The following is a 27,954-nucleotide window of genomic DNA, read 5'->3' on the forward strand; positions in this document are numbered from 1 at the left end:
GCCCGGAGTCCACACCTGCCTCGTTCATCTGTTCATCATTGCCGGCAATCATCAGGTGTATTTAACATCAGCGTCTCCTCCAGTTCTCTGCCAGTCTGTCAGCTATCCTATGGTTGTCACCAGGCCATGAAGTCTCTGTTGTATGTTTTGATTGAGACTAACTTTGATCTCTTCTCCCTCCAAGCAGTCATGACAGGAGCCCATGTCACACTGAGTTACTCACCTCTTCCACTTGCTGCTGAGCTCACTCTGTGGAATACTCACCTGTCTGGCATCACGCTTGTCTGAATTTCCAGTAGATTATTTCTGAAGCTCTGAGGACTCAAAAATGCAGAAAAAATATAGGAAACTAAAAGAACTGAATGTTGACCAATCCATGTGTTCTTCTAGAACAGGGGTCGGTAATCTGCGGCTCCGGATCTGCATAAGGCTCTTTCATCCTTATACTGCGGCTCCACGTGGCTTGGGAAAATAGTATTTAACTGAAGTGCATTTTATTTGTGTTAGTTCTTTTTTTAACTTGTGGTTCTAAATTGGAAGATTATTGTGATCTTGAAATTCAAAAGTAAAATTATGTTTTATTATTTTCGTTGCTCAAAATATGTGTCACACTGGCAGAAGCCGGTATACCTCCCAAAACGCTGTGCATTTATTAAGACTTTGAACCCCAGTTAGGGCTAGTAAAGAGAAAAATGTAAGAAAAGAAAAATGTTCACATGAACATGCTTTTCTGCATCTCTTTATTGACCACTTTTCCCACACGTTTGCTGCACACACACAGCCAGCTGTAGCTTTCCAGCTAACAAACGCTAACAAAATAACGCTGAAAACCGATAAAAACCCTGAAAATCATACATTTCACACCTGAGCCTCAACTCTCGCGGCCCGGTACCAAACGACTTACGGACCAGTACCGGTCTGAGGCCCGGGGGTTGGGGACCGCTGCTCTATAACGTCTATAACGATACCCTGGATTGAAACAGGGGTCACAGGTTTCCTGGTCCTCCTAAAGTCCACAATCAATTTTTGGTCTTCGGTCACTTTGAGCTGCAGATGATTCTGCTTGCACCACTTGATAAAGGAGTCAACTACAGCCCGGTACACCATCACATCACCCTCACTGAAGCATCCAACCACCGCAGAGTCATCAGAAAACATCTGAACATGGCAGGTCTGTGCAGTGGCTGACGTCTGTGATGGGGAGAGGGCAGTTCCTTGTGGTGCCCCTGTGTTGCTGATCACCTTGTGAGACACATAATGTTGAAGAAGCACATTTTGTGTTAGATACTCAAAAATCCAGGACACAGGAGAGGCATCCACTTGCATCTCAGTCAGCTTATCTCCCAGGACGATTGGCCTGAGAAGCCGGAGAAGCTTCTTTCCGCAGGCGATACGGTCTCTCAATCACACCACCACATAGTACTGACCCACAAATATGGTTTTTACACACACACTGGACATTCTGGACATTTGTTTACATTTGTTTACATTTGCCATCTTGTTATTGATTAATCAAATCACTCTATCACAAGTCGCTTAAATAAATCACTTTTAAGCATATTTGCACTACAGACTGCACTACACTACAGACACTACAGACACTTAAATATGTGGATTGCACAACCCTGGACATTACATTTCTTTCATTACCATTTATTACTCGTACAGCTGCTTTTATTGTTCCATATTTCTTCATATATTCTTATATATTTTCTATATTGTGTATTTTATGTATTGTGTATTTGTACTTGTATTTGTTGTACAGTTATTTTATTTGTAACTTTAATTTTTATATTTTATTCTTTCCTAGTTAAATTTACCCTTCATTTTAATTTTCCTATTTATTTCCTATCCTATTCATAGTCTTTTATTTTAGGTTACGAGCAGTTGTCTAAGCATTTCACTGCATATCGTACTGTGTATGACTGTGTACGTGACAAATGAAATTTGAATTTGATGATAATAAATGCACTGGAAAAGATAAAAATGACCCTCACACTGCTTGCCAGCTGGCCCATATGGGTGTAGACACAACTGAGTAGGTAGATGATGGTGTCCTCAGGTCTGAGGTGGGACTGGTAGTTAAACTGAAGGAGATCCTGATCTGGCCTGACTATATGGTACTGCATAAGACAACTCGTGAAAATAACATGTGTACCAAACTCTTTAACATGAAGTGTTGTCGTAAGAAAAATGAAGAAAAGGCTAGTTTCTTTCAGATTGTATGCTGAATTGAGCAAATATGACTAAAAATTTTAGACATTGTTAAACATGTGGGTATCTTTCATTTTTAAGACCTGGGTAAATCTCAAAACATCACATTTTTACTGCTCACCTTCGGTTTGCACTGAGGTGGAGTGGGGGAGTATGTGTAGCAATCACATACAAGAATATTATCTGTCTCAGGTCCTCGTTCCTCCAGAGTAGGAGTGTACCTGGATCACAGAGCAGGTATTTTGTCCTTCTACAGCGTCTCTGAAACCATGACTCTCCTCCACAGAGTCCAGACCACATTCACTCAGCTGCTTTATGCTGGACTTTCTCGTTACAACGCTGGAGACATTGCTGAGTTCATTAAAATGAAATCGACCCTTTTCTGTTTATTAAATGTACTATTGTCTGTGTTTCAAAGAAACAGAAAACACTCTAATTCACGAAGCTTTCATAATGTTTTGAGCTTTGATCTAAATTTTAATGTTAAATGATAAATTCTTTATCCAGGTTTCTCCAAAGTACCAGACTTTATGTCAGGACTTGATTTTTGTTAGACTGACCTGATGAGGGCAGTATTACGCCTTTGATACTTCCAGCTTAAGATCGAAGAAGAATAGCGGAAATGACGTCACTGAGCGCTTGCATCGCGAGTTATATTTGAAGACTTTGATTTGAATGTATCAGTTGTTGTCGCAATAATGTCTTCAGTCCAGTATCTGCGAGAGGTTATCAAGGAGAGATTAACTGCTGCCGCAGAACAAATCTTCTCAGAGTTTGAAAAAACGATCGTCCGGTATGAGGAGGAGATCCGTCAGCTAAGGCCGCTGGATATCAGACCCGGGATAAAGTCGCACAATACAGGTGTGTAAATTTGTGGAGGAATGGGGGTTGCGGGATCCTCGCGGGAACCCAACTCTGCTTAGATTTTACCATGTGCGCTTCACACTACCGTAACTTATCGACTATTTAAGCTAGAAAAAGAAATTACAGGGTTACTGAAAGAAGAGAGGCTGAGTTTTACGGGGATATTTGGTGTATTACGGTAGCACAAACCGTTCGCAAGATACTGCTGTCTGAAGAACCAAGATTCACTAACGTAATCCCTCGACCATTTGGGCAAGAGAGACATTTCAAACGGTTACTGAAAGACACGAAGAAGAGCTTTACGAAACTTTACGGTGCATCATTAGAAAACACGAGCAGTGACGGTCCAATCACATGTATGGAAAAGTGGCAACGCTCCAAAAAGGCCTCGAAATTTAAAAAACTAAGTGGCCATTGCTCAAAAACTTTATTGTACATATTTAGTATAGTTGATGTTGTGTTACGTTTGTTCCTGTTGAATTAATATTAGGTTTGTAGCTTGAACCTATTCGCTTGAACGTTTAAGACGATATAATTACACAGCAAAGCAAGACAAAGTTCTTCATGTTTCTCGTGCGCGGGAGAGAACCGGACAAACGCCGTTCCTTCGCTTGACCCCAGTTGCTCTCGTCCGCTCCCCCGTAACACTGCTCTTTTATTGAGGTTACATGAATATATATAGGTTCATTAACATATGACGTCTACATACAAACAAAGAGTAGTGTGTGTGTGTGTGACCCCATAAATGACTTCCCTAAACCTGCTGGTCTGGAAGTCCAGCAGTTCATCTAAACAAAAGGCACTTAGCCTAAAACAGATATAGCCACGTTTATCCTACCATAAAACAATAAGAGAAGGTACGACCTCTCCCATGCTCCCAGAGTGTTCTGGAATGCAGACTATTAAGGATCAAACCTCTACCAATCTAAAACTAATTATAAAACTCTAAGCATATATAAGTAGATATTTCTAAGCATAAATGACAATCAACAATACAAAACCTAACAATATCAGTTTCCACTTAACTATAAATCTGAAAAAAAGTCCTTTTTTTTCACTTTAAACTGTTGTTTCATTGCCATAACAATACAATAATGTAAAATGAGTGCCAGGGGGCAAAAGTATTCACTTTTAGTTTGATTTCTGGCCCGTTTACAGCCAAAATGACCAAAAATTACCAGGCGGCCTAAATGATGCTTGGTCAATAGCTTTCATGATCATATTCAGATCATGCTGCTGTTCATTTGTTTATTTTGTTTGTTTGCACATTTTGTGACGATCACTGGCGGTCACTTTTAAAAATTAGACCCCAGACGGCTTTAAGGTTATCAGTGTCACCCAGTGAAAAAATGGCCAGGAGTGAATGTTTCTGTGGCAACATCTGCAAGAACGCAAGAGGCCGTGAAACCATAAGCTTAGTTCTCAACTCCCTTTTAATTGTTCTTGATCTTTCTTGTGATCACATTAGTTACTGATTTCTTCTGTCCCTTTGCTGAACACGAAGGTGATCAGCAGGTCTTTGACCAGGAGAGGAGCTCCAGTCTCCACCAGCAGGACCCAGAGCCTCCACAGACTAAAGAGGTACAGGAGGAGGAAATGTGCAGCAGTGAGGAAGGAGAGCCACTTGAACTGAAGCAGGAGGCTGAAGAAATTGATGTGTGGACCGGAGAACAGCTGGATTTGTTGTGTAAACCTGGAGTAGAGCTGACCACAACAGGTATGTAAAACTGTAATATACAGATTTCATAATACAGAAATGAATAAGACTCATATTAAAACATCAGGCGATGATATCAGAGTTGACTCCTCAGGAAGAGAGCTCACAATGACACATGCATTACCACCTGGCATACCACCTCACCTAAGACGTGTTTTCTGTTAGCACAGTAAAATAAAAACTGGGTTTAAAATCTTCTGTTGTTTAATAAAAAACAAAAATTTCCTCCATATAGATTTAAGTCAAGTTGACCCAGAACTGTACGCAGAATGTAGAAAAATACCCACAAGGACCAAGTTGGAGTAGCGAGCTGTACGCCTCATAAATTATGACTTTCTGTATGTAAACAGAATTCTTTGCTGTTCACTGCATGAGAGAGAATATTTAAATATCGCTCACATATCTGAGAGACCTGCTCACAGTGTTAATTTTTTCTTGTGTGTTGTGTCCGTCAAGACCTCCCACAGCAACATGATTGTAAGGAAAACTGTAGCCAGGAGAGGAACTCCAGTCTCAACCAGGAGGACCCAGATCTTCCAGAAACTAAAGAGGAACAGGAGGAAATCTCCCTCAATCAGGAAGAAGAGCAGCTTTCACTGAAGCCAAAAACCAAAGACGTCATCGTCTGGACTGGGCAGGAGCTAGACATCATGTGGAACCCTGAAGTAAAGTTGGAAAGAATAGGTATGCAAAACTTTAATAGACAGACTCAGTTTTGTGTTAAGAAATCTAACTCCTGTTGGATCCTTATCAGACCTCAGAGGTATGTTATAGAGACACATGGAGAATCTAAGGTCCAACTGCAATAAGGAAACATGATGTAATATTCTAAGAGCCAAAATGTGTAGCCCTCACAGTGTCGCCCTTGTCAGGACTGTCCTATGTTGGAAATAATTAAGTTGAGTACAAGAGAGAGGAAGACTCCCTACAATGAGTTGACACATCAACTTTTTATTTATTCCTCCATATACATTTTTGCCATTCATATTGTCACGAGTCTTTTCTGTCGCGAGTCCGTCTCTCTTGTTTGTTTTTGGCCCACTTTGCACCAGAAAGAGGAAACCAGCGGCTGAACAACAGCAGCACATTTAAGCTTGATAAGCTGTTGTTAGAATTTATTTAATATTAATTTCTACACCAGGACCTTTTTCTACGTAGCTGACGCTGGTAACTGTGCAGGGGCGGATCTAGCAAAGTTTAGCCAGGGGGGCCGATAGGGCATTAACAGGGAAAAGGGGGCACAAAGACATACTTTTCTTTCTTATTCTCATTTAAAATGTCTAGCTTTTAATAAATAATTATCTGACACCCAAAGTTTTAATTTGATGTAAAATGAATAGAAGTCCATTACTGTACCGTATTTTCACGACCATAAGGCGCACTGTGCTAAAAGGCGCAGTCTCAGTTATGTGTGCCCTTACTGTATTTAACACACACATAAGGCGCACTGGACCATAGGGCGCATACAAGTACCGTATGCGTATTTAAAAATAAAGCGGGATCAAACCTGAATTCGGTACCTTACTCACATTTCTATTGCCGGTAATCGTCATCATCAACAACATACAAGCATACAAGTATGCGTATTTAAAAATAAAGCAGGAGCAAAACTGAGTTTGGTACTCACATTTTTATCATCAATCAAACCCATCGAAGTCCTCATCCTCTGTGTCTGAATTGAACAGCTGCGCTAAATCTCCATCAAACATGCCAGGTTCACTGTCTTCACCGTCAGAGTCACTTTCCGTGCCGTGCGGCTCCTCGGAAACGATGCCGGCTTTTGCGAAAGCTCGAACAACAGTGCCAGCAGACATGTTAGCCCAAGCATCTACAATCCATTGGCAAATTGTGGCGTAACTCGCCCGGCGCTGCCTTCCACTCTTAGTGAAACTGTGGTCTCCACCGGTCATCCATCGCTCCCAGGCCGCTCGCAGCCTTACTTTGAACGGGCGGTTCACACCGATGTCCAGCGGTTGGAGTTCCTTTGTCAGGCCTCCCGGAATGACAGCAAGCTCACAGTTCATTTGTTTCACTAGTTTTTTCACATCGGCTGTGAGATGGGCACGCATAGAGTCACAGATTAAGAGCGATGGTGATGCGTGGAAAAAACCACCTGGTCTCCTTACATACACCTCCCTCAGCCACTCTTTCATCATTTCCTCATCCATCCAGCCCTTTTCATTTGCCTTAATGATGATTCCTGCTGGAAACTTCTCTTTAGGCAAAGTCTTTCGCTTAAAAATCACCATAGGCGGCAGTTTCTGTCCATTAGCATGGCAGCCAAGCACAACAGTGAAAGAAGACTTTTCATACCCCGTTGTGCGTATCGCTACCGTGCTGGTCCCCTGCTTCTCCACAGTGTGACTCACCGGGATGTCGAAAGTGAGCGGGACCTCGTCCATGTTTGTGATGTGGCTGGGCTGGATGTTTTTGTCGCCGATGTGTTTGCTGCAGTAGGAGCGGAAGATGGCCAGCTTTTCCTTATAATCCGCTGGAAGTTGCTGCGCTACCGTAGTCCTGGTCCGGATGGAAAAATGGCACCGTTTCATAAAACGAAAGCACCAAGACGGACCTCCTTGGAAATGTTCAATGTTCATCTCTTCAGCTAGTGAAACTGCTTTTAGCCGAATGGTGACCGTCGAAACGCTTCTCCCGCTCGCTCTTTGCTCGATGATCCACCGCTCGAGTCTTTCCTCCAACTTGGGCCACCTCGCCTTATGTCCGCGGAAACTCAGCTGCGTTTTCTTGACCTGCCGGAGCTTGTTTTCCAGCTTCCTCCATTTGCGAACCATCGATTCGTTAATCTTAAATTCTCTCGCCGCTGCTCGATTTCCATGTTCCTCCGCGTAGCTGATGGGTTTTCAGTTTAAACTGTGCTTCGTAAGCGTGTCTCTTTGCCATTTTCAGGGTTGTTAAAACAACAATGTCCTGCATAATGCACATACCTGTTCTTTTATACAGGTATGTGCGATTGTCCCGGTATATACGATCAACGCCCACACTTCACCCTTTAACGTTCTCATGGTGTTCTCTACTACGTCCTCCTTACAACACATAGGGCGCACCGCGCTATAGGGCGCGCCGCACTTTTTGAAGAAAATCTAAGACTTTTAAGTGCGCCTTATGGTCGTGAAAATACGGTATATAGTAACTATTAAGTCTAATATATATATATACCTAACTAATATATAAGCTATAGTACAAATATGTAAGCTATAGTACTTTTTCCTTTGGGAAGGTACCATCTGTGCAGTCTGCAATTTTGTTGAAGAAAGATGTTGAAACTATTTAATATTTTAATATATTGAAAAATAATTGATTTCTGTGCATTTTTTTTTTCCACACTGCATCAAATTAAGGTTGATTACGTCGATTAAGCATCATGAGGTGGAGCGTGAGGGGTGGTTCCCTATTTTTTATTTATTTATTTTTGTTGTTGCTGGGAGTTGGAACTAGGGCTGCCACGATTAGTCGACTAGTCACGATTACGTCGACTATTAAAATCGTCGACGACTGATTTATTAGTCGACGCGTCGTTTGAAGCTTTGTAAGATCACAAAAGACGCAGGAATGAGTAGTAGGATTTAAGAGTGTCATAACAGACTGAAACTGAAGATGGCAGCACTGCATGTACAAGGATGCCAGCTGCCGTTAAACCCCGAAGAAGAAGAAGCAGCTGTGTCCCATAATTCATAGCGCAGCCCAGCGCAGTTGTCAACAATGGCGGCAGCTAGTTAGTTTTAATGTTACTCTTATTATTCTTTCTGGCTCACAAAATAAACGTTTAACATATTTTCAGGCGAGAATGTAGCTGTGTAAACCTCAAATATCTGCTCAGTTTATCAGGACACCACATATTTTCAAAAGCGCTCCGACGTTTTCGGAGACGTTTGTTACCCATTAGCTCGTTAGCGAGCCGGGGGCTAGGCTCACTAGAGCCGTGAGAACACCGGACTCCCGGCAAATTGTTTTCAAACCCACCGCCGTCTTTGGCTACTCAGGTTAAATATATATAAGTCACTTAGATAACTTAAAAATGTTATTGTTTGGCTTTTTTTTAGTATTTTATTTGTTCCTGAGTAAATCGGTTTGGCTGAGATTAAAGTTATAGTTTTTACACAGCTGAATAAACGTCAAGCAGACAGCTGATTATCAGAAGCGTGAGATGCTCCAGAATATACTCCGGTGTCCCGTTATATTTTAGATAGCAAGGAGCAGACGGCTGAGTTTATTAAACTTCACCGAAACAATCTGCAGATGTCATTAAAATTTAATAAACTATCATCTTGTCTTTATTTTTAGTTAGCACATACCTTAAACACTTCAAGCTGTAAGCTAATGATAGTTATATAAGAGCAGCTGGATGCTGGTGCAATAAGCTGTACGTTTTACGTCCAATGGATGATGATCTGATTAGTCGACTAATCGCAAAAATAATCGGTGACTAGTCGACTATCAAAATAATCATTTGTGGCAGCCCTAGTTGGAACCCTATTAGTTAGGTTGCTTAACATTTACGCTAAGTACTCTTTAAAATACCAGAATAGGGAGGATGGTGTAGGTTTGAGTTTATTAGATTGATCAGTATTGCTGAACTATGAAATTATTTTTTTTTTGCATACAGGTATAACAGAATAGCTTTAGTGTAGTTGTTGTTTTAAACTTGAGTATGAACTTATACAAAATGCAGCAAGATATTTAAAAAAAACACACTATATCTGATTCATATCGGTATCGGCAGATATCCAAAGTTATGATATCCGTATCGGACATAAAAAAGTGGTATCGTGCCATCTCTAGTTTTTGGTGTGCCACCAATTAAAACTTTTAACTCACTCAACCCATCTGGAGTGCAAAATGAACAAACTTTAGACAAACTGCCCGAAATGCGTTGACAGAGACATTTCAGGGACTTTGACAGAACTAGAAAAATATAAAGGCTTTAAACAAGATGAGAACTAAGGATGTAACCAAAGCCGTGTGCCGCTTGTGGAGACGTGTCGTGCGAGCAAAGTACTTAAACACGACTAACTTGCATGAGAACGTACGTGTCCACCATCCTGCTCAGTATGCTCGGCTATCACCAGCTTCTACAGCTCTATCAACAAGCACTTGGGCGCACTCTGAGGAGGGTGCATTTATTTGAAGATGAAAGGGGGTGCTGTTAAAACAGCACTATTTATTTATTTATTATTTTTTGACTCCTTCTATTAGCTCCATCATTAATAGCAAACGTACTCATGGGCAAATAAATAAATAAATTGCCCGTGTAAAAACAATCTCCTATGGGCTCAGCCTATCGTCGATAGTCTATATATGCGTTCAGTCACACAACCCTAATAGTTAGGAAGGATTTTATGTGGCGGTAAGTTCTGCATTTGCTTGTGTGCAGTCATATGGCATTATTACAGAAAAGTGTCCCAAATTTCCCACGTGTGGGACTAATAAAGGTTATCTTATCTTATCCTTTTTAATCAACTCCCACTATGATTTGTGGATAAATAATTCTTTAGCTTGTGTAACACGACCTTTTTCACTCATTCTCAATATGTTTTATTCATATAGGGAAATAATCCCAACAACGGTGTCCTGAAGGGGCTTTATACTGTAAGGTAAAGACTCTACAATATTAGAAAGAAACCACAACAATCGCACAACACCCTGTGTTACGTTTCCCTAAAAGGTCCGGGGGATGAGGGAAAGTAACAAAAAGTGTCCGGGTTGAAAAAAGGGAGGTGGGGAGGCAAACTGGTTAAATTGAAGAGTTTTATTAATGTTTCTCTTAATAAATGGTAAATGGCCTGCATTTATATAGCGCTTTACATATCCAGTCATCCACCCATTCACACACACTGGTGATGGCAAGCTACATTGTAGCCACAGCCACCCTGGGGCGCACTGACAGAGGCGAGGCTGCCGGACACTGGCGCCACCAGGCCCTCTGACCACCACCAGTAGGCAACGGGTGAAGTGTCTTGCCCAAGGACACAACGACCGAGACTGTCCAAGCCAGGGCTCGAACCGGCAACCTTCCGATTGCAAGGCAAACTCCCAGCTCTTGAGCCACGATCGCCCCTAATAATTAAACTAAAAGCTGGAAAAGCCACTATCACATTTAGAAGACAACAAAACCCTGGAATCATTAGTCAGAGTAATATTTATGAGAATCTCACAGTTTTTGTTATAGCTGAATTTTTGTGTTGTTTTGAAACGGCCCCTAATGTTTGATTATCTTTTTATTTTCATAAATTAGATTTCCTCCATTAAATGATACAAAAACTGAGCAGAAAGCAAGAAGTGAAGTGTTTGAGTTTAAAGTTTCCACCTCATCGATTTTCATTTTATTTTTTTCAGTCAGTTTAAAGAATTCCAGGTTTCCCTTGCAGCATGGAATGGAAAAAAAAATACTTTACGACATTACGGTTTGGGATAAATATTGTTAAATATTTATGTTCTTTTTTCTGAAATGTACGATTCCAAACTTAAATCGATCACAGAAGAAGAGTGTTTTTCATAGGGTTTGTAAATGAGCAGCCAAAATGGTCTCACTGAGTCAGCAAAACAACTTCTCCCCCAACATGCCTTTTATTGGCTTATCTGAGCGACATGCTTACCATGTGGAGACCTGCTAATGGCTAAGGTTACCTTGTAATTTCTCAAATATATGTTTTGTTTTTTGTCCCTTCAGATTTTCCACAACATGACTGTAAAGAACAGGAGGATCTTTTGCAGATTAAAGGGGAACAGGAGGAACTCAGTACCACTGAAGAGGGAAAACCGTTTGTACGAAAGCAAGAGACTCAAACTTTTCCTGCTCGTAAAGAAAGTGACCAGGGTGAACCAGACCTAAGTAGTGACCAGCTCCTTTCTCACAACTCTCCTGACACAGATCAGGATGAAAGCAAGGATGATAACTTACACAGAAATAAGTTGGAGGAAATCGTATCAGAGCTGCCAGTTCAAAATTCCAAGACAGTATATTTATGTGGCACCTGTGGGAAAAAATTTAATACTGCAAAAAACTTGAATCGACATATGAAAATTCACACAGGTGAGAAGCCACATTGTTGTAGCACCTGTGGGAAAAGATTTCATCGGAAGTCGCACTTGACTAGACACATGCAAATTCACACAGGTGAGAAGTTGCATTCTTGTAGCACCTGTGGGAAAAGATTTAATCGGAAGGAACATTTGAAAATGCACATGGAATATCATACAGGTGAAAAACGATATTCCTGTATCACTTGTGGGAAACGTTATAATGTAAAATCAAGTTTGGAAACCCACATGAAAATTCACACAAGTGAGAAGTCACATTGTTGTACCACTTGTGGGAAAAGCTTTAGTCAGAAGGGGCAGTTGAATAGTCACATGCGAATTCATACAGGTGAGAAACCACATTGTTGTAGCACCTGTGGGAAAAGATTTACTCTAAAGACATATTTAACTGAACACATGAAAATTCACACAGGTGAGAAGCCGCATTGTTGTACCACTTGTGGGAAAAGCTTTAGTCAGAAGGGGCAGTTGAATAGTCACATGCGAATTCACACAGGTGAGAAGCCATATTTTTGTAGCATATGTGGGGAAAGATTTAATGTAGTAACAAATCTGAAAATACACATGAAAAGTCACACAAGTGAGAAGCCGCATTCTTGTAGCACCTGTGGGAAAAGATTTAGTCGGAAGGCACACCTGACTAGACACATACAAATTCATACAGGTGAGAAGCCGCATTCTTGTACCACTTGTGGGAAAAGCTTTATTCAGAAGGGGCAGTTGAATAGTCACATGCGAATTCACACAAGTGAGAAGCCATATTTTTGTAGCATATGTGGGGAAAGATTTAATGTAGTAACAAATCTGAAAATACACATGAAAAGTCACACAAGTGAGAAGCCGCATTCTTGTAGCACCTGTGGGAAAAGATTTAGTCGGAAGGCACACCTGACTAGACACATACAAATTCATACAGGTGAGAAGCCGCATTCTTGTACCACTTGTGGGAAAAGCTTTATTCAGAAGGGGCAGTTGAATAGTCACATGCGAATTCACACAAGTGAGAATCCATATTTTTGTAGCATATGTGGGGAAAGATTTAATGTCGTAACAAATCTGAAAATACACATGAAAATTCACACAAGTGAGAAGCCGCATTCTTGTAGCACCTGTGGGAAAAGATTTAGTCGGAAGTCACACCTGACTAGACACATACAAATTCATACAGGTGAGAAGTCGCATTCTTGTAGCACTTCTAGGAAAAGATTTACTCGAAAAAAATATTTAAATCAACATGCGAGAATTCACGCAGGTGAGAAGCCGCATTGTTGTAGCACCTGTGGGAAAAGATTTACTATAAAAGCATATTTAAATGAACACATGAAAATTCACACAGGTGAGAAGCCGCATTCTTGTGACACCTGTGGGAAAAGCTTTTCGCAGAAGGGGCATCTGAATAGACACGTGCGAATTCATACAGGTTAGAAACCACATTGTTGTAGCACCTGTGGGAAAAAATTTAGCTCTTCAGTACAGTTGAAAATGCATATAGGAAACCATACTGCATGCTAAGTTTAATTTTTAGAAAATGTTGATGGTAAAACAAAGTGTTTGGATCTTTGGAAACTCAGCGTCTGACAAAACTTTATTTTCAAAAGGTTTTCAGAAGCTCAATTTCTATGTTTACTTGTGGACAAAAAAACTAAATAACTTTTTTCTGACTTTTTTTGTTATTTGTGGGCTTTGACTTGGTTAAAGGTTCTCTTTGAACAGTGCTTGAGATACTTTTTGTCTTGATGCAAAAAGAATTTCTCAAAAATACACTAGAGAATATCTGTTTAAAAAATGCCTGTGTACATATCGAGGAATGGAGGGATAGAAGTGACAAAAATGAATTGATTAAATACACCATTAAATAATTCAATTCAATGTGTCAATAAATAGAGGTTTGGGGTAAACGCTGTTCGAGTCAAAACCATTGCTTTGGCCGGGTTGCCATTCTTTTTTTTCTGGGCGTTTCTCCACACCAACAACTGGCATGTGGAAACTAACTGAACTGTACTTTGAAATACCCTGTTTGTGTGTCACCAAATACACTTTCAATATTTTTTTTAGCCCAGTCTCATGGCAAAGCCTGTGGGTGTGATAGGAATGATGTGGAATCCAGTAATTAAAGGAAGGGGAACGGGAATTTACAGGGAATGACACTGTTAAGCAGTTGATCCATTTACTCGAATTGTTTGTGACCCATATATTTATGTCAGTATCTATGTTTATATCATACTTTTATGTGAACACCTGTTGATACCCAGCTGCTGTTTTGAGCTTTAATAATTTGGATCTAAAAAAAAGTGTAACTTTGACAGTGCTGTTTTCCATTTTGACAGGTTTGTGACATGTGATTGGTGGAAACTAGACAAAGATGCATCTAGTAATTATTTTTATCTATATGTCATTTGGAAGGTCCAAACTGTCCAAAGTTGTAGAATAGCCTAATTACGAAAACTTGTACCTTACATTTGGTAGTGCAAATTGTTTTAAAGGAATAAAAATCTGAAGTAGTATTAATTGCTTCTCACTGTAAAGCTGGCATAACAGCCATTATTCCTGACCCTATGAACTCACCTGAGTCAAAACCTGTCAAAATAAACTGAAGATAATGGCTGAAGAGGTCATTGGAAGAAATCCCAGAAAGTTATGCAAGACAAGTGTTGATTATCAGAAAGATTCAACACATTCAAGGGGCTTAATCATACTGACTCCCTTGATTCTCGTCCTCACTTTCCAGGTCCTCCACCGCTTAGTCACCTGTAACCGCTCAGTTATCCACAGTGTGTCCAGCAGCTGTTTGCAGCTGCAACCGTTGAGCCAATATTCTGTGACACAGTTTCTTCAGCACCTGAGCCCTTCTACAGGGAGTTGATTCGCTGCGGGGGATTCCTGAAGTAATGCTTGCTGATTTTCAGCTGCTCACCACGTTCATTGCCCAATAAGACAGAAAAATTATCCTATCTTGTAGGGCAACTGAGGTGAAGGGTATTAGCATAGGCCGAAGCGTATTTTTCTTTTCACCCACCGGCCTATTTTTATTTTATTTATTTTATTTTTTGTGAACTGAATACATAGGCCCTTTTGAAATTGAAACTATTATCAACCCACTAGCCATTAAACTTAAATTGCCTACAGTTCTTCGCATTCATCCTACTTTCCATGTCTCAGCCTGCTGCCCTTGCGTGCTATAGCATAGAGGATGGCACTGGCCACAAAAGATTTGTAAAAATATCCTGAGGATTGTATGACAGATGTTGAAAGACCTCAGCCACCTCAAAAAATAGAGACAACTCTGGCCCTTCCTGTAGAGTGGAGTTGTGTTTTTAACCCAGTCCTGTTTGTTATCCATGTGTACTTCACTGTGTTTGTAGTCCTCCACAATGTCCACATCGTCCCACTGGATTGAAATAGTGGTCCATGGTTTCATAGTCCTTAAAAGTCCACAATCAAGTCAGGTCACTTTCAGCTGCAGATGATTCTGTTTGCACTACGTGACAAAGGAATGAACCACAGCCTGGTACTCATCACTCTCACTGACGCATCCAACCACCGAGGAGTCATCAGAAAGTCACAATCACAGTGCTCGCCGGCTGGCTCAGATAGGCATAGACACGACTGAGCATGTAGATGATTGCAAGGCGAAATTAACACACATGACAGATGGAATGACGCACAAAGGGTAACCTGTAAACAAGAAGAGGAGACAAAACACAAACTGAGTAAGAGAGACACGAAGAGAGACAAAGCCATCACTGAGACACATAAAGGATGAGGGAGACTTAAACACAGGGGATATGACAGACTCAAACACTGAAGACACGACACTATAATCACCATAGTGGGGAAGGCACAGACATGGAAGGAACCTAAACAGATAAGAACTAAGTAAGAAAACCTGGGGAACATAATACAAAAAGGCATAAAACTTAAAATGCTGGATCAAAAGGCCCAGAACCAGGACAGAACCATATATAATGCAAATGCTCTTTCAAACATATAAAACACATTGTACTCCTTTTAGAAGGAATATCAGAATTTTTCTAAAGACTTGAACCATTATTATTTTATATTTTAACATGGATTTCAGTGTTTTATTATATCAGCACATTTTTAACCTGGTTACAAAGAATTATTATTAGATCGATTAAAGAAAATCAGGAAAATGTAAACTGACAAACAAAACAAAAAACATTTATTGAATAAATCAATAGGCTAACACATAATAAATCCTGTTTATTTACAAATAACCTATATTCATATGTATCATGTTGATAACAACAATGTTTATATTTATAAATAAAAAAGTCACATTTATTAATCATGTAAATAAAACGCATTTATCATAAACATCCACATGATATCAGAAAGAAATTATCCAGTTCAAATGACGTTCACATTTTGAACATCGACGTCCAGGTTGGGTCATGGTTGGACGTTAAAATTGTGGACCAAGTTCAAATGTCTACAGATGTCCAGAGAATTGGTCATGGACCGACAGACCCAATATAAACATGATCTGCACATCTATCTGACGTCCAATATTTAGTAGAGAGAGTCTGACTGTCATGATCTGGATGTCTGAGCTTCCGTGGTATCCGGCCATGGGCAGGGCCTACAGCCTCCCTCACCTGGAGCTGATTGAGTCAATTAGGCTGGAGATTTAAGCTCCTTCCTTACGCTGTTTCCTCGCTAGTTCACCAACAACCCTATGTTGGTAACCAGGCCTCACGCGTCATACCAGTAATTTTCAAGTACTTTACTTACCTTGTGTTCTAGTTGCTCCTGGTTATTCCACAGTGCTGAACAACTCATCCTGGAAATGTGGTTCACCTGCCTGCTTTTTGGAATTATGTCCTTGCCTCACCTGCCTGCCCTCAAACTACCACGAAACCTTTAACACTCAGGACAGCCGACACACACCACTAATCCCACCTGGACCACAACACCTCTCCTTCAACACTTCATCTCCCACCTGCACAGTAAGACAAAGAAATTCATAGCCTCCACTCTCTCCAGAACTCCTCACTGGCTACCATTTTAACACTGCTCTCCTCTCTTCCAGCGGGTACCTAATCACCAGTCCAGCTCCCGTTGCTTTCTTGGACCCGTCACTCTGCTTTTACTCCTCTCGCCGAGCCAAGACCTCACGCCCTGTTTATCAAGCCTTTAGTCGAGTGCCATTGTAAACATTATCCTTGTGCTGGTTCGTAAGCAAATGCTTCGAGAAGCTGGTCAGGGTCTTCATCTGCTCTGCACTACCCGACTCACTGGACCCTCTACAGTTCGCATACCGCCACAACAGGTCCACTGATGATGCCATAGCCCTGACACTACATACTGCCCTGTCACACCTGGAGAAGAGAGACACGTATGTGAGAATGCTGTTTGTAGATTACAGCTCAGCATTCAATACCATCGTTCCCTCGAAGCTGGACAGGAAACTGCAGGATCTAGGACTGAGCAGCTCCCTCTGCAGCTGGATCCTTAGCTTCCTGTCTGACAGACGCCAAGTGGTCAGACTGGGCAGCATCACCTCATCCCCCATCACACTGAACACTGGTGCTCCACAGGGGTGTGTACTGAGCCCTCTCCTGTACTCACTCTACACCTACGACTGCACAGCCACTAACAGCTCCAACATCATTGTGAAGTTTGCGGACGACACTACAGTGGTGGGTCTTATCACCAATGGTGATGAGACGGCTTACAGGGAGGAGGTCAGCGCCCTGACCCACTGGTGTCAAGACAACCATCTCACCCTCAACGTCGCAAAGACAAAGGAGTTGATAGTGGACTTCCGGAGGTGCAGAGAAGTACACACCCCCATCACCATCAACGGCGCTGCTGTGGAGAGAGTGAGCAGCTTCCGGTTCCTTGGTGTACATCTGGCTGAGGATCTTACGTGGTCAGTACACACAAACAAAACAGTGAAGAAGGCGCAGCAGCGCCTCTTCTTTCTCAGGAGACTGAAAAGATTCGGCATGAGCCCCCGCATCCTCAGGACCTTCTATCACTGTGCCATTGAGAGCATCCTCACTGGATGCATCACCACCTGGTATGGCAACAACACCGCCTACAACTGTAAAGCTCTCCAGCGAGTAGTGCGGTGCTCAGAACGGATAATTGGAGGTGAGCTTCCCTCCCTCCAAGACATCTACAGGAAGCGCTGCCTGAGGAAAGCGGGGAGGATCATCAAGGACTCCAGTCACCCCAGCCATAAACTGTTCAGACTGCTTCCATCAGGAAGGAGGTTCTGCAGCATCCGGTCCCGTACCAGCAGACTGAGAGACAGCTTTTTCCATCAGGCCATCAGACTGCTGAACACGTCATAGACACCTCAGCTTCACTACTGGAACTTTAACATTATGCACTCCACACTGTATATAAATGCCACTTGTTTTGCACATATTCAACTCTGTATATTTTATATATTTTATTATTATTATTATTATTATAATTATTATTTTTACTATTTAATTTGTAAAAATGTGTATACACACACACACACACACGTAGGAAAATATTTAGTATACACATCCAGAAATGCATACACTATTATATATTGTACATATATTTATTAGTTTCAGGTTGGCCATTCTTGTATTTTGCTCGTTTGTGTTGTTGTGTTTGCACATCTCTGTTGCTTGTGGGGCTCGCACACAAGAATTTCACTCGCATGTGCTGTGCCAGTGTGCCTGCACATGTGATGTGACAATAAAAGTGATTTGATTTGATTTGATTTGATTTGTTATTTCACTTCCACTACATGGACTTAACAGAGAAATCAAGAGACCCTCCTTTATCAAACAGATTGTAAATAATTATAGTTATGATTATAATCTATGAGGACATCATTCTTTATGTTAAATGTTGGAAAAAACTAAAGATTTTTCCATTAAATCAAACTTTAATCAATGAATTTTCTTTATTCCACGATATCCCTTATAATCGCGTGGCAAAAATATCAACCTAGGCTAAGAGAATCTGAGTGTTTAGAACAGAACAAGACTGTTGATGAAAACAGCAGGCACACACAGTAACATCAAGCAGCACGGTTTAACCTGAACACATTAAAAATGTCAAAAAGGGGGGGGGGGGACTTTAAATATTTAAAAATCTTTCTATCAACAAAGCATTCTTACTTTACTGCTGCTGTGATGATAATAAAGCAACAGTATGAGTGTGAGGCATGTAAGTCAGAAAGGGTTAAGCATGGTTTGATGGTCTGCAGAAAGAAGCCTTATGCACAATGAATTGGTCATTTGAAACCATTAATTCTTTATCCAGGTTTCTGGAAAGTGCCAGACTTGATTTTTGTTGGACTGACCTGATGAGGGCAGCAATGCGCCTTTGATACTTCCAGTCTACCGGAAGTTCAATAGAAGAAGAATAGCGGAAATGATGCCGTTCAGCGCTTGCATCGTGAATGAGTTTTGTTTGAAGAATTTAGTTTGAATGTATCGGTTGTTGTAGCAATAATGTCTTCAGTTCTTCATCTGAGAGAGTTTATAGAGGGGAGATTAACTGCTGCCGCAGAACAAATCTTCTCAGAGTTTGAAAAAACGATCGTCCGGTATGAGGAGGAGATCAGTCGGCTAAGACTGCTGGATATCAGACCCGGGATAAAGTCACACAGTACAGGTGTGGGGATTTCTGTTATTAGTAGTAAATTCATGCGTTGATTTACAATAGTTTTTAATATAATCAGCCAATTACATGACAGCAGTCAATGCATTTCGGCATGTAGACGTGGTCAAGATGACCTGCTGTTAGTTCAAAGTGAGCGTCGTTTTGGGGAGGCGAGTTGGATTTAAATTACTTTGAGCGTGGTGTGGCTGTTTGTGCCACACTGGCTGTTCTCAGTGTTTCAGAAACTGCCGATCTGCACAAACGTCTGTATGATTTAGAGAGAGTGGTCCGAAAAGAGAAATTATCTAGTGAAGGCAGTTCTTTGTTTATGTCAGAGAAGAATGGGGAGACTGCTTCAACCTACAGGAAGGCAACAGTAGGTCCAATTATGACTTTTTGCAACTAAGATATGCAGAAGAGAATCTCTGAATACACGTAACTAGTAGGGCTGGGCGATATATCGAGTTCTTTTAAAGATATCGATATATTTTCATACGAGATATAAGATGTGACAATATCGTTTATATCGATATAGTCTATGTTACGTTATAATTATACTTGTGGAGCCGCAGATTTGCCTTTCTTTCGTCCACTTTTGTCTCTACGCAACGTTACTCGGCCTCGCCTCTCCTTCACTGAACACAACTCCCCCTCCCCCATAGCTTCACCTGCAGGCAATGACAAGATGAAAGCGGAAAATCTCCGTTAGCGAGTTACCGTGCGTGGGGCTGGACGGCGTCAACGTGTTAGCGAGCTAACCGCGCTAACGAGCTAACCGCGCTAACGACATGCAGCCCGGAGGAGCTGCACGGCCTAAAATCCTTTCATTTTCTCAAAAATCGACAGCGCACCTTATGTATGAATTCTGGTTGTGCTTGCTGACCACAAACCGATTTTATGTGGTACACAGCGCTCAGCAATCTGTCAAAAAATGTTTTAATATGACTTTGCTAAGCTACGGAGCTGCACCGCTTGATGTCGGAGGATTACGGCTACCGGGGAGGAGCCTCGCGGAGTGATACGTACTGTGTGTGTATAAGGACCATAAATGGCACCTGTTCAGAGACGTGGTGCAGCTCTGAAATCTGTCTCTTTGTTACTATGCTCAGCGTCTATTAGTTTACATTTTGACTGCACAATTGTGAGCTTTTTGTTATGCACAAAAACAACATTGTTTTCTTTTATTTATGGACCATGATTATTTAATAAATGCTGATAATTTATTTTTGAGTAATTTCTTCATGTACATCTACACTGTATGTAAATAAAAGTGCCCGTGTGACATCTGGGACACAGTGTGACTAGGAACTCTCTTTTTGTTCTTAACTTATGGCTTTAAAAAAAATATCGAGATATATATCTTATATCATCATCCAGCTAAAAAATATCGAGATATGAATTTTGGGTCATATCGCCCAGCCCTAGTAACTAGCACTGTGTACCTAATAAAGTGACCACTGAGTGTGCATTGATTAGTAAAATATTAGAAAATTAGCATTAACATATACCGGCCTTCTTAAAATGCTGTAGGTTTTCATTATCATATTCTAATCATCCTGTTGTTCATTTGTTTGTATGTTTTTTTTTTTTCTTTTATTTATTTATTTATTTATTTTACATTGTGTGGTAATCACTGGCAGTCACATCTAAAAATTGGACCACAGTTGTACAGCTGCAGGGTTAATAACAACACCCAATCAACAAATGACTATGAGTAAATGTTTCTCTGGCAAAGTCTGCAAGAATGGAAGAATCCATGAAACCATGAACTTAATTCTCCATAGGTGACTATTGTCACAATTTTCTTGTGTCTCTTTGTTGAACACGAAGGTCTGGATGAGCAGCAGGTCTGTGACCAGGAGGGGAGCTCCAGTCTCAACCAGCAGGACCCAGAGCCTCCACAGACTAAAGAGGAACGGGAGGAAACCTGCAGCAGTGAGGAAGGAGAGCAGCTTGAACTGAAGCAGGAGGCTGAAGGCATTCATGTCTGGACAAGGGAAGAGCTGGATTTGTTGTGTAAACCTGGAGTAAAGCTGACCACAACAGGTATGCAAAACTCTAATATATTAATATTATTATTATTTCATAATTCAGAAATGAATATGACTCATATAAAAACATCACATGATGATATCAGAGTTAACTCCTCATGAAAAGAGCTCACAAAGACAGGCGGTGTGCATTCCTGCCTGGCATGCTGCCTCACTGAAGACATGTTTTGTGTTAGTACAGTAAAATAAAAACTGGGTTTTAAATCTATATTTTATTTTCTGCATATAGATTTAAGTCATGTTGGCTCAGAACTGTACGCAGAATGTAGGAAAACCGTTGAGGCAATGAAAAATGTGGATATTGGCCACAAGGACCAAGTTGGACTAGTGATTTGTACGCCTCATAAATGATGACTTTCTGCATATGAACAGAATTCTTTGCTGTTCAGCGCATGAGAGGGAATATTTAAAACACCTTAAAGACCTTAAATATCACTTGCATATCTGAGAGACCCATTCAGCTACTTTTTAATCCAAAATGTAATCAGCCTATTACATTGCAGCAGTCAGTGCATTTCGGCATGTAGATGTGATCAAGATGACCTGCTGAAGTTCAAAGTGAGCGCTGATTTAAATCACTTTGATTGCGGTGTGGGTGTTTGTGACAGACTGGCTCCACTGAGTGTTTTAGAAACTGCTGATCTGCTGAAATTTTCCAGCATCTGTATGATTTGCAGAGAGTAGTCCGAAAAATAAAAAATCTAGTGAGGGCAGTTCTTTGGGTGAAAACTCCTTGTTGATGTCAGAAGAGAATGAACAGACTGCTTCAACCTGACTGTCCAATAAGCACATTTTGCAACTAAGATATGTAAAAGAGCATCTCTGAATACACATAACATGTTGAATCTTGAAGCAGATGGGATACAACAATTGATTAGTATAATTGGTTACAACACCATTACCTTAAAATGACAGTGAGTTCACTGTACTTAGGTCACCAGCTCTCAACCTCATAGAGCACCTTTGGGATGTGGTGGAACACAAGATTTGCATCATGGATGTGAAGATGACAGATATGCAGCAGCTGTGTGAAGCTCTCGGGTTAATATAAACCAAAATATCGGAGGAATATTTCCAGCATTTTGCTGAATCTCCACAAAGAATTAAGTCAGTTCTGAGGACAAAAGGGCCTCCAATCTAGTACTAGGAATGTGTACCTAATAAAGTGACCAGGGTATTTTATTAGTAAAATATTAAAAGATTAGCTTTCATTGTCATATTCAGATCATCCTGCTGTTCATTTGTTTGTGTGGTTTTGTATGTTTTTTTTAAATTTTTTATATATTGTGTGCTAATCACTGGCAGTCACAAAAATTAGCACTTTAACACTCTCTAACACCTTCTTGACAGTTTAGCCTCTGTTAGAATCACTGACAAACTCTTAAACTGGTTTAAATATTTTCTCTCTGGCTCCTGTCGGTTCAACCAAGTCATAAAATGTAAATTCCCAAGAATTCTCATTTCCAATGCGGTGTTCCCAAGAGATTCTTCTTGAGATCTCTGGAACTCCTTCCCACCAGACATCCATTACATTGACTCTCTCTTCACTTACAAGCAAGCAGAATATGAAATGTTTGGTTTGTTAAATATGAGAAAAAGGTCAAGTTGCTAAAGCTTAGGGAGACTCGGGGTCAGAATATTGACTATGTTGACATTTTCTTGTCATAACATTAGTCACTATTTTCTTGTGTTCTTGTGTTGAAGATGAAGTTCTGGATAACCAGCAGGTCTGTGACCAGAAGAGGAGCTCCAGTCTGGACCAGCAGGACCCAGAGTCTCCACAGACTAAAGATGAACAAGAGGAAATCTCCCTCAATCAGGAAAGTGACCAGCTTTCACTGAAGCCAAAAACCAAAGATGTCATCGTCTGGACTGGGCAGGAGCTGGACATCATGTGGAACCCTGAAGTAAAGTTGCAAAGAATAGGTATGTGTGCTTCCTAAAGTCCTCAATAAATCTACACTGTCTTCTGGGCGTTCGGCACCAGGTTGTTGCGGCTGCACCAGGACACCAGACGTTCAGCCTCCATCCTGTAGACGGACTCATCCCCGTCCAAGATGAGTCCAATAACGGTGGTGTCATCTGCAAACTTAATCAGCTTGACAAACTGGTGGCTGGAGGTGCAGCAGTTAGTGTACAGGGAGAAGCGCAGAGGAGGACCAGGATTTGCCATTATTAAAACTCACCCTGGCACAATGCTGTCCTTGCAGAAGTGGATATAGGAGGTGACAGTGTCGTAAACTCATCCCAGCCTTTAGAAGTAGCCCTCAATGTGTCCCAGTCTGTAGATTCCAAGCCGTGCGTCTCTCCTCCACAGCCTCCTTACTCCAGTTTTTTTAGTCCTCACAACAGGTTTGGAGAGCTTCAGCCTGATCATGACGTGGACAGAAAGTCAGAGTGCAGCACACGGCACAGGGTGATAGGCTTCGCTAATCGTGCTGTAACTGTGATCCAATGTCCTCTCCTCTCTGGTCGAGTATACTGTTTATATTTGAAAGCTCCTGGCTCACATTGGCTTTTTTAAAGTCCCCAATTTTGAGGAAAAGCAACCTTTTAGCAGAAAGGGGAGGGGCGGCTATCTGCTGCAACCAGTTGGAGGTGAGTGGAGGGGGAGGAAAGCAGAGAGTGCCAGAATTCAATTCTATAAAATGTGATAGTGGTGTAGTATAAACACACAGCGCGAAAAGAGGTGAGTGAAGAAGAAACACTCGGGCACCATGGGAAGCCCTGAGCAGCCTAATCCTATTCATTTATATAAATTGAATTGAATTGACTGCTCAGGAAATTTATGGTTAATCTAAATAAAAATGTACTTCACTAGGTGTCATGTAAAGGTTTTGACTAATTTTTAAATAAACATTTAAGTGTTTTCTGCCATTTAACCTTTAATACAAGCCTTTCTATATCAAGTGTTTTGTTTTCTCCTACATTTTGTTTGTTTTGTTACAAATCACCTTTATTTTCTCATCCTTGGTGATCTGTTTATGTTTTATTTGATCTTTGTTCTTGCCCAGTTTTGATGTTTGATTGTTGCTGTTATACATATATGAATCAAACCACAAACGCACAGTGTTGTGTTGTCGGTTATGGCATCTTCTCTGTTGGGAGCACATAGAGGCAGGTTGATAACCATGGAGGAGCTAGAAGAAAGAGGTGGTGGTCTGATATCAGTTTTACGCAGGAGGTTTTCATGCAACATTTTGGGGATGAGTTTTGAACAGGAGCAAAAATCTTGGTGAAACACATGTGAGATGTTCAAGGCAAGAGTTTAAGTCAGTTGAACCAATTTTAGATATCACTGAAATTACACACTCAACAGTCACCTAATATCACAGAAAGTACGACACAGTAATATTTATGAGAATCTAATAGTTTGTGTTTTTTTACAGCTGACTTTTTTTTTTTTTGGAAATCTCCCCTGATAGGTGATACAAAAATTAGATTTCCACTATTAACTGATGCAGAAGCTGAGGAGAAAATAAGAAGTCAGTTTAAGTGAGTGTAAGTTTAAAATGTCCACCACCTTCTCTGATAAAATCTACACCCAACAAAGTTTGGGTGTAGATTTTGTTCTGCCGGTTTTCAAGAATTTGAGGTTTGCTCTGCAGCATGGAAAGGGAAAAAATATTCAAACAGATTCCGGATTGGGTTAAGTATGGTAAATATTTATATTTGACTTTCTGAAATATATGATTCTAAACTTAACTCGATCACAGAAGAAGAGTGTTTTTTCATATAGTTTGTAAATGAGCAGCCAAAATAGTTTCTCCCCACAACATGCCTTTCACTGGTATATCTGAATAACATGCTTACCATGTGGAGACCTGCTAATGGTTAAGGTTACCTTGTAATTTCTCAAATGTATGTTTTGTTTTTTTAATCTGTCCCTTCAGATTTTCCACAACATGACTGTAAGGACAAGGAGGGGCTCACATATCAGCACGTCTGCTACCAGACAAACTCCAGTCTGGACCAGGAGGATCCTTCACAGATTAAAGAGGAACACAAGGAACTCGGTACCACTGAAGAGGGAAAACCGCTTGAACAAAAGCAGGGGACTGAAACTTTTCCTGCTAGTGAAGAAAGTGACTACAGGGAACCAGAACCAAGCAGTGTCCTGCTCCTTTCTCACAACTCTCCTGTCACAGATCAGTGTGAAAGCAAGGACAATGACTTACACAGAAATAATTTGAATCAAATCATAGCAGACCCGATGGTTAAAAATTCCAAGAAAGTACATTCATGTAGCACCTGTGGAAAGACATTTAATAGGACGGGAAGCTTGAAACGACATATGCAAATTCACACAGGTGAGAAGCCACATTGTTGTAGTTGCTGTGGAAAGACATTTAATAGGACGGGAAGCTTGAAACGACATATGCAAATTCACACAGGTGAGAAGCCACATTCTTGTAGTTACTGTGGAAAAAGATTTAGTTGGAAGTCAGACTTGACAAGACACATGCGACTTCAGACAGGTGAAAAACCACATTCTTGTAGTACCTGTGGGAAAAGATTTAATCGGAAGGAAGATTTGAAAATACACATGGAATATCATACAGGTGAAAAACGATATTCCTGTAGCACATGTGGCAAAAGATTTCATCTAGACACAAATTTGAATAGACACATGAAAATTCACCTATGTGAGAATTCTTGTGGCATTTGTGGAAAAGGTTTTGGTAAGAAGACATACCTGAATAGACACATGCGAACTCACACAGGTGAAACGCAATATTCTTGTATCACTTGTGGGAAAAGATTTCATTTAAAAACAAATTTGAATACACACATGCGAACTCACACAGGTGAAACGCCATATTCTTGTAGTACATGTGGGAAAAGATTTAAGTGGAAGCCGTATTGGAAAATGCATATGGATTTTCATACAGGTGAAAAACAACATTCCTGTATCACTTGTGGGAAAAGATTTCATTTAAAAACAAATTTGAATAGACACATGCGAATTCACACAGGTGAGAAGCCATATTACTGTAGCACCTGTAGGAAAAGATTTAGCAACGCAGCACATTTTGCAAGCCACATAAAAAGTCATACAGGTGAGAAACCACACTGTTGCAGAGGCTGTGGGAAAGGCTTTATCCTTAAGTCAAGCTTGATAAGACACATGAGAGTCCACACGGGTGAAAAACCTTATTGTTGTAGCACATGTGGAAAAAGTTTCAGTTCTTCGGTACAGTTGAAAATGCATATGAAAAACGATGCTAGATGCTAAGTTTCATTCTTAGAAAATGTTAATGGTGTCTCTCGCTACATGCACGTGTACATTTGGTAAACGTGCATCGTGTCATAGATCCTAGTAAACTGGATTATTACACACACACACACACATATCTATCTATCTATCTATCTATATAAACAAGATTCAATAAACATTTATTTTTAACTTGACTTTCCATCTGTTCCTCTCTTCTGTTCGACATGCGGTTAGGTCTCGCACCTTAAATTCCTCTACTGCTGCTGCTAAATTTTCTGATATTTTGAATTTAGTTTTACCTTCCTATAACGATGTTGATTTACTAACAAATCTTTTTAATAATTATTGTCTTTCTATTTTAGGCAATGTTTGTCCTCTCAGAACCGTCCCTGTGAAAAAATGACAGTATTTGCTATTCAATTCCTGTTGTATTATAGAGGAAAACTTGTCTACATGTTAATCTCTTTCATTTAAAGGCCCTTTTAGTTTCATTTAACGCATCAGTTTGAGATGCAAGGGCTGCTTATTTCTCAGACTTAGTTTCAAGGAGCAGAGGTAACCCCAAGGTATTATTTGACATCATTAGCGATATTGTTGCTCCTGCTCCACCTGCTGGTCCAGTTTCATTGAATGAAGATTGTAAAAATGTTCTTTCTTTCTTCATTGAAAAAGTTAGTAATGTGAGGAACAATATCTGTCCTTCTGTGTCTCTGTTTAGTAACGCTGCATTACTGCGTTACTAAACCGTGATTTTTTTTTTTTTTTTTGCGAGAATGTCTCATGACAGTGACGTAAGCGAGTGCAACGTTCGTGACAACAGCTGTGTGCATGAACTTGGGATCTAGGGACTTCGTGATCTCGTTTAAAAACAGCTAAAAACTCATCTTTTAAAATTTCCTTGTGGTTATTTTTTTATGTTTTAGTTTCTTGTGAAGCACTCTGTGATGTTTATGTTGAAAACTGTAATACAAATAAAATTTTACTTGCTTTGTACTTACTTAATTTGCTATATATAACTTTAGTTTTTCTGAAAATTCTAAGAAATTTCTTTATTAAATAAGTAAACTAAAAATAGTGTTTATTCTATTTTATAGTTTTAATATTGGATAACAACTGACTTGAACATAATATGAATGTGTTTTCACTCTGGGAACTGTGGATCCATTGATAGCTTTAGTAATCTAAAAGTTATTTATATTTAGAGGTTTGTC

The 27,954-nt window shown here is 40.4% G+C and overlaps 1 protein-coding gene across 3 annotated transcripts; it reads left to right on the forward strand.

The window, feature by feature from the left end:
* The first annotated feature begins 2,814 nt into the window (after nucleotides 1-2,814).
* LOC113010210 (zinc finger protein 260-like) lies at nucleotides 2,815-27,492 on the forward strand. 3 transcript variants are annotated; one of them, XM_026149181.1, is made up of 5 exons: nucleotides 19,225-19,486; nucleotides 21,305-21,520; nucleotides 23,230-23,451; nucleotides 25,419-25,788; nucleotides 25,873-27,492. In XM_026149181.1, exons 1-5 carry the CDS (start codon nucleotides 19,324-19,326, stop codon nucleotides 26,759-26,761), a joined length of 1,860 nt encoding a protein of 619 aa, XP_026004966.1. In that variant the 5' UTR covers nucleotides 19,225-19,323; the 3' UTR covers nucleotides 26,762-27,492. The 3 variants fall into 3 exon arrangements, with proteins under 3 accessions (XP_026004964.1, XP_026004966.1, XP_026004965.1); XM_026149179.1 differs by lacking the exons at nucleotides 19,225-19,486; nucleotides 21,305-21,520; nucleotides 23,230-23,451; nucleotides 25,419-25,788; nucleotides 25,873-27,492 and adding exons at nucleotides 2,815-3,075; nucleotides 4,583-4,795; nucleotides 5,252-5,479; nucleotides 11,484-14,145; XM_026149180.1 differs by having other exon boundaries at nucleotides 25,419-27,492.
* Nucleotides 27,493-27,954: the final 462 nt, after the last annotated feature.

This window comes from Astatotilapia calliptera, chromosome 18 (genome assembly GCF_900246225.1).
Source record: "Astatotilapia calliptera chromosome 18, fAstCal1.2, whole genome shotgun sequence".
Classification (NCBI taxonomy): Eukaryota; Metazoa; Chordata; class Actinopteri; order Cichliformes; family Cichlidae; genus Astatotilapia; species Astatotilapia calliptera.

Bases quoted from the DNA above. Each gene is read 5' to 3' on its own strand.
- LOC113010210 (XM_026149179.1), top strand. From the start codon at position 2,913: ATGTCTTCAGTCCAGTATCTGCGAGAGGTTATCAAGGAGAGATTAACT. The intron at 4,796-5,251 runs GTATGTAAAACT...GTGTCCGTCAAG, and splicing joins AGTAGAGCTGACCACAACAG to ACCTCCCACAGCAACATGAT. The intron at 5,480-11,483 runs GTATGCAAAACT...TTGTCCCTTCAG, and splicing joins AGTAAAGTTGGAAAGAATAG to ATTTTCCACAACATGACTGT.